General features: G+C 36.7%; 1 protein-coding gene across 1 annotated transcript; it reads right to left on the bottom strand.

Moving 5' to 3' along the window:
• Positions 1 to 4,316: 4,316 nt before the first annotated feature.
• LOC113749782 (pentatricopeptide repeat-containing protein At1g77405) lies at positions 4,317 to 5,950 on the bottom strand. The gene has a single exon (XM_027293631.1). It carries the CDS (start codon positions 5,835 to 5,837, stop codon positions 4,452 to 4,454), a length of 1,386 nt encoding a protein of 461 aa, XP_027149432.1. The 5' UTR covers positions 5,838 to 5,950; the 3' UTR covers positions 4,317 to 4,451.
• Positions 5,951 to 7,808: the final 1,858 nt, after the last annotated feature.

Here is a 7,808-nt window from a genome sequence, read left to right on the forward strand (position 1 = left end):
TCAGTCCATTAGACAAACTACTAACTTGCCTAAATTCATTATGTTCTTTAAAGTAATTGTACAAATTATGGAGTTATTCAATCCAATTGACAGTTCATCGGGTATTTCAAGGCCAATGATAATTCATTGCGACTACTGGCAGAACCAGAGGTAGGTTGAGATTTTCTCTTCCACCCCCTCCCCCTTTTTTTGTGTGGGGGGGAAGGGGTTGTTTGCAGGGGGAGAGGCGCTACACAGTAAAGATGTAATACTTGAGAGGGCACCCTTACAAGTTTGTAAAAAATTCGTGGGACAAAAGATAATACTTACAAGGATATGAATTGAAACCTTTTAATATTATAAGGGGATTAAAAAGGATTTCCAAAATCTTGGGTGGCCAAAGTTTAATATATAACCAAAAATTTTTAATTTTTTAAGGAGATATAGAAGAATTTTTAGAATCTTGTAGCAGAGGGAGGGGGGCCTGCCACTCTGCCCCCCTTTACATCCGCCAGTGACTCTCAGACAATCTACTGCAAAGGCAGTTCAAGATGGTAAAGTGCATTTTCCCTGATACTTATCAAGAAGTTTACCATGCCAGCATCAACCTTTTCAAGGATGATCAAAGCAATATCATCATGGTTTACTGGTTTAGTGCACGATCACGGAGTAACAAAGTAGATTCATTCATTCACGTATCTACAACCCATAAGATAGTATATATAACTGACAGCAGAGGGTAGAAACTGAATTATTAGATTTATTTATTGAGAGGTTAGGTAACCCTGAATTCACCTTTTCTTTTCAACATCTCCTCTAACTGCCTGTCATTTTACCATACCTATAATGCAAGAAGAACCAAAAAAGAAACAAAAGCAAGTGGGGCACCACAAAGTCTATTAATAGTTGTATATACAACATTTACAACCATGGTAATGACATATAGAAGAAGGGGTACTAATCCGGCACTGATCAAGAGCTAACAAAGAGCCTAATTTGTAAGCCTAGGTCACACCACTTTCATGCCATGTGCTTTTGAGGAGCAAAGGACCAACATGGACAACTCCTAACATGACTCGAGACCAAATCCTGGCATTAACAGAAAACGAGCTTTTGTGCTTTGACTTCCTTTGCACTAGCTATAACCTTTTCAAATTGTGTATGATCAACTTGAGATTCATATCACAAAATCTAGCACTACTGGTAACAATTGTGGACAAAAATATCAGGCGTTACAAGATTTCTTTTCCTTTATTTCTTTTTTTTTTATTCTGGAGGGTGGTGGGAAGGTGGAAGGGAGCAGGAGGGAGGAGGATTTTGGAAGGGACTGTCTTGAAATATTCAAATCTTCTTTGTGCATGTGTAACTTTTTCAAACTTGGTGGCACAGGGCTCCAACACTATCTGTAGCCTTTGGTCCTTGTCCCCTTTGAAAGAGATGCTATTTCAGTCTACCAAACCCATACCCTCCTAGGATTGGACCACAATTGGGCAATCATAAAACCATGAAAAACCTAGTAACAATACTTGGTCATTTTCATTTGACTCTAATCTGCCTATTTCAGCCTGCTAAAGATTACTTCAAACTGATTCCATGCCCCCAACTTGCATTTCTTTCCTAACTACTGAGTCCAGTAAAAATCTTTTACGTAGATCAACCATCAAGGCAACCAGTTTCACTTTTTGTCCCTTAAAACTCTAAACAGAGCCCAAAACTTATCCGAAGCCCAACCCTCCCCCCTCCCCCCCACAAAAAAAAAAATTTCCCATATATTTTACATTGATCAGAAGCTAAGTCTGGGGCCATCAAGAAGAAAAGACATAAACTTTAAAAAATTTCTTAACCTCATTTAAGATTTTCCAGCAGTCATTCTGTCAGTCCCATACTTATCTGCGATCATCCATTCTCCAGCATCCATCATATTTTACAGCTTGGAATTTAACTTCATGAAGCCCTCATTCCCTTGTGAATCTTTACAGTTATCAACCTCTGAGGAACTTTTATACAACATCAGCTTACATCAGCTCCCTGATTACTTATCCTTACACCATGAATAGAAACTGCATCACAATGAACCAAAACTGATTGTATTGACTCTTCACTGCATTCTTGGCAAGGAATAGCATAAGACTTTCAAGTTTTTAACTTCATTGGAGTTTAACTTCATGAAGCCCTCATCCCATTGTGAATCTTTACAGTTATCAACCTCTGAGGAACTTTTAAACTACATCAGCTTACATCAGCTCCCTGATTAGTTATCCTCACACCATGAATAGAAATTGCATCACAATGAACCAAAACTGATTGTATTGACTCTTCACTGCATTCTTGGTAAGGACTAGCACAAGACTTTCAAGTTTTTAAATAACTCCAGTAAGTGAATTGCGAGTTGTGGAAAAGTCCCTCATTACCCCTGCAGCTACAGAAAAATTCCAAAAAGCTTGATTTCACAGCAGAAAAACTGTCATGGTTGACAGGCAGAATTTGATTTATCCAAAAGACATGTTAAGAGAAACCCCAAATTTGGACTTTTATGGACTTTAGTGTGAAAACTTTAGACAAAAATACAACAAAAGAAGAAGAATAAATTGAAAAAGTACATCTTATATCATCACTATTCAATTTGGAGAAAAATATACACATGTGCGACAAGTGTTGCAACCAAATGTCATTTAACATCCACAAAGAACAATGCTTTGCTACTTAGAAATACCTTTTCAGGCAATACAGTTTCTAGATAGGCGGCAATTTGCTACTAGGCCCATAGCCTTTTACAATTCCTACTCTTTCTACATCCAAACCAAAAAAAAATAAAGGTATCAAAAAGTATCTGATACCTGAAACTTGTGAATCACAATGCCTAACCAACATCAAAAGAATAAGCCATATAGGCATACAAAGGTCATGAGCCCATCTAGCATGCTCCAAATGTCTTCCCAAGGACAAGAAAACCTAGCAATTCAGACCTAGAATGTGAATTTTGATTTACTCCAAAGTACTAATAAACTAGCATGTCAGTCTACTCTCAAAAAGTTTCTTAGGTACCTTACACTAAATTAAAACCCGAAACCAGAAGTATCCTGTATTTGCATATGGAAGATGCTCAGTAGCATGCCTGATATAAATCCTTCCAGAACCTAACTCTTCGTGAATCCATCTAGCAACATTGTACCTCAACAGCATCATTCAAATGCAAGCAATAAATACAGATGAGCCCTGACAATCCCAGAATCTCCCAAATAAATTAATCCTCTTGATCAATGAAAGGAATCTTTAAGTCAATATGCAGACTTGTGATTGACAATCCATTACCCACAATGAAGAAGATTTCAACATCATAAGTTTATTTAAAAAGCAAACTGATAGGTTTGAGAAATGTTGGTCATTCATAAGTTTATATGATGTTTCGCATTAAAAGCTGACCATTTCTTATCCATATGTGAGATCCTTATGGGACACTTCAAATTGCATATTTCTACATACTTGCTTCCTGTGTTACTATTGTAAAGCGTCACTCTTTAAAATGGTTTAATAGAACATATCTAGACATTATGACTTTGCTCCAGTTAATAGGGAAAAAGAAGAAACTAACAAAAGTCACAAAGTAGGAATGATGACAATATATAAGCTTCTGAATAAGGTATTCCACTGTTTGTGCTCATTGCATCTACATGAAAATAGCAATAGCTGAATGTACAAAAAGACATCCACTGAAAATGCATAAGCACTATAATGCACATAACTGACAAATGCAAAAAGATTTTAAAGAAATAGAAATTGTAAAAATATCTATAAGCAGAAAAATGCGGGGTCAAGGAATTACCAGCAATCAAAAACCCCTAAATCTTGAATCGTTTTAGCAAATTCAGGAAGGAGAATCCACAAAAATCCATTCAATTAGACTTAAGAACCACATATTGCCAAATCCACTACAAGGCAGCATCAATCTGGACCATCATTTATATTTCCAAGGGCACTTTACCCAGATTTAGGATCATCATTTTGAAGCCTTTGTTTGGTAATAGAAAATCTGCATTTTATGGGTTAACAGGTATATCTTCTCAGCTGCAATTTGCAGCAAATGACTTGAACGCAGTCTGCCCATAACATGCAAAAGAAGTCACACCAGTGTATGACAAATCAGAGTTTTGCACTCTCCAAGCTTTACTTAGCAAGATCTAACATTTTCTGAAACAACAGACACAGCCACACTTCACTGCCACATTCACACCTATCTTGAGGGCAGAGGAGAGAGAAGCAAGCAAAAATCCTGTCAAGGTGGTAAGTAATACAATCAAGCAGAATACTGTTAGAGCTAAACCAATGCACAAGCAACAAGCAGAAGTGTCCTTGCCTTTGATTACTGAAATATTTGGCCCTGGGTTAAACAAATTTTAACAACCAAAAGTACATTGTATGTAACCATTGAAACTTATATCAGACAATAAAATCTCTATCCTTTTGTTTACACTTTACATGACATTCATCTCCAGACATTTCCATGGGTACAGATTGGTTTCACGCTTCAAAATTGGTTTCATCTTCATTACTTGAGTGATTCTGTTCTGAATACCCTCTTCAATTTTCTTGCAGTATTTTCTGTCTAAAACATTGATCTGACTTGAAGACTTTAAAGCATCTTGAACTAACGTATATGTATACTCTCTGGGAATTGATCCTTGCTCTACCAACTCAACTAGAAAATCCCATGCCTCCACAACCCTTCCTGCTTCACAGAAAGCATGAATTATCGGAGTATATGAACTAGTTGTTGGGGTTGCATGATTCAGTTCTTTCATTTTCTTCAGCATCTCAATTGCCCTATCAATTTCATTCACTGCACTGTAATACCTGATAAAAGAATTATAAGTAACCCTATTAGGCAAACAGCCTCTCTTAATCATATCATCAAGCAACTCCAATGCCCTCTCTATCCTATAAGTCTTACAGCATCCATTAATCAAACAATTATAAGTCACAACATCAGGAACAAACCCTTTAAACATCATTATACGAAACAAGTGATTCGCCTCCCACAAACGCCTCCTGGTGGCTTTCTTAACACCAGTTTCCATACCATATCTACAATAAGAACTAATCAAAATTGTATAAGTAAAGGTATCAGGAGGACATCTAAAACCTGGCAACTCCATTTGTTCCAACAAAAGCTTAGCTTTCTTAAAATTCCCAACCCTACAAAGGGCATGAATCATGGTATTATATGCAACAACATCAGGCTTACAATGAAATTGCTTCATCCTATAAAATGCAGCCAATGCTTCATTAACCAATCCCTCTTCCCCCAAAACCTTAATGACACAAGTCATAATAGAAGTATTAACAATCCCTTTTCTTGACATCTTTCTAAGAAATTCCCAAAGGGGTTTTAAGCTAATCCCCTTTACCAAAACAAGGGCCATTTCTTTGCAAGTAAACTCACTGTGAATAAACCCAAAATGGGATTCAACCCAATAGTAAAAGTCAGTAGCTTTTTTCAATCCAAGATTGATTTTTTCTTGGTTTCTATGAGCAGCAGGGCCAAGAACGAGTATACCCTTTTGAGCTTTGAATGATTCAATCTTAAGGCTTCTTTGTCTCAGTGGTGCCCGGTGGCGAAAGCCCTTTTGACTGCCAATTGATCTCGGGGATTGAAACAGGAATCTTGGGATGAATCTTAGAACTTCAGTAACTGTTTCTGTTGTCCAAATTGGAATTTTGGCTTGTGGGGTGTTTTGCACTGAGGCTGAGGTTGAAATGCTTGTTTCAAAAGGTTGGTTTTTTATTATTGCAGCCAAAATTTGATTTACAAAAGGAGTTTGAGAGGGAGAACGATGAAGAGGTGCTGAAGGATTCATCATTCATGTAGCAGTACTATTTCTTTGCCCCAAAAAAAATGGTAGTGATGATTCCTCCTCCGTTGGTAAAAGTAGTAGAACAGCCAAAAAAAAGTAGAAGAACAGCCAAATGACCAAAAAGTGCCGTCGGGGCAAGGGGCACTTGCACTGTTTAACCGGACGTGACTCTGAGGAGGCTGTGTTAGATGATAAGGTAAAATAAATTATAAGAAGGAAATATTGAATTTAAAATATTTATTTGAAAAAGAAAAAAGTCCGACTTCTGAGTTGGTGGAGTCAAGATATGGCTCCACCATTCTATTTTAGGATAAAATGATAATTCTAAACTTTTTTAATGCATTACTCAAATTTATTTATACCCTATTTAAATTTATTTACACTATTTCAATTTGTTTACACCTTAAGAAATTTGGTTTATGATAAAACTTTTGAAACCCGTCCATGTGGAAATTGGGACGGAGGGGTACGAGGCATCTACAACTGCTTATGATAATAATGTGTAATGTAAACAGTATAAGAATAAATGTAAACACTAATGTAATACTAGTTTATTTGTATCTCATGCAATGCATGAGGGTGCCCAGTTTTTGCTAAAGTTATTAGTTATGTGTGTGGAATTAAGAGTGGGTGTGTGCAAATTTGATGATGAAAGAGTTATAGTTCAGAATACATAAGTACATTGTTTTATAGCAGTATGTACATGATCAAAAGTTGGTCATTACAGGATAGAAAGATAAAAAGAGTAGACAAAAGCACTATTTACATTAGCAAAAGTAGATGATTGCATGGTAGAAAACTAATGTAACAGCTATTGCAAAGAGCAAAACATAGGTGGGGTACATGGTTTTAGACATAGTACAAAAAAAATACACTAAATTTGCATTTGGAGCATTTTAGACAGACATGCAACTTCACTGGCCTCCAATTGCTTCCATGTAATATGGCAACAAAACCAATGTACCAGTAACCCAACTCAATATGTACAATATTAACATGTTAAGATGAAATTCCAAATTTAGCCACCTAGTCATGCTACTCATATTCATAAGCCAACTCCCTTTTTTATACCTTTTAGGAAATAAAGACAGTAATATGATAACATGTAAAAATAGTACAAATTTTCTTATTGCTTGAAATTTGTGTCAAAAATTATGTTAAGGTCTACATTTATTTTTTGAATATCTACATATATTGTTTTAGTGTCTATACTGCATGGTGGAATTGCCATTGATAATTGTGTAATCCCTTGATTCGATTGTAAATAAATGACCAAAAGAATACGTGAAGAGAGGGAACAAATCTTTTTTTTTTGGGTTCAGCCAAGACACGATGCCGTTCAAGAGAAAGAAGCCCTTTTGTTATCATTCCACATTTAAAATCGTGCAAAATAGTTTAAGGCAAATGCTTGTAGTTTAAGGCATTATTTGTTTTGAAGGAATGGTAAGGAAAGGAAAGAAATGGGAGGGAGGGATGGGTTGGGTGGTACGGGGGGAGAGAATATAAGCAAGAGGTCTCGGATTCGAATTCTCCGACTTACACAAAAAAAAAAGAAAGGAAAGGAAAGAAAGGAAATAGAGGCTAATTGATTAGAATATTGCTGTAAAAAAAAATTCAGAACTTACAGATCTGACAGAGGTGTATAAAACTATGTCCCGGCACCTGACACCCAAAATTTTTTTTTAAAAAAAGCCCCATGGGTACCGGGCTGACACAGCCCGACACCTGACTGTGTCAGCCCGGTACCTAACCAAAAAAAAAAAAAAAAAGCGTCTAACAGACAATGCTATTCTTATGCTGCATTTCAGCGAAACATCCATGGCCTTTCTGCGATCAAGTTGTCGTATATGTCCGTGGGACCCGAAGTATTGGTTGGCCAGGCTTGGCAAGAAGGGGAAGCACTGGAACACGTTCCTACAAAGCTTTGCGGAGAGATTTTAATGGTTAAAGGACAATTCTGGTGGTGAGATGGGTCAT

The sequence above is a fragment of the Coffea eugenioides genome, chromosome 10 (genome assembly GCF_003713205.1).
Source record: "Coffea eugenioides isolate CCC68of chromosome 10, Ceug_1.0, whole genome shotgun sequence".
NCBI lineage: Eukaryota > Viridiplantae > Streptophyta > Magnoliopsida > Gentianales > Rubiaceae > Coffea > Coffea eugenioides.

Bases quoted from the DNA above. Each gene is read 5' to 3' on its own strand.
- LOC113749782 (XM_027293631.1), bottom strand. From the start codon at position 5,837: ATGATGAATCCTTCAGCACCTCTTCATCGTTCTCCCTCTCAAACTCCT.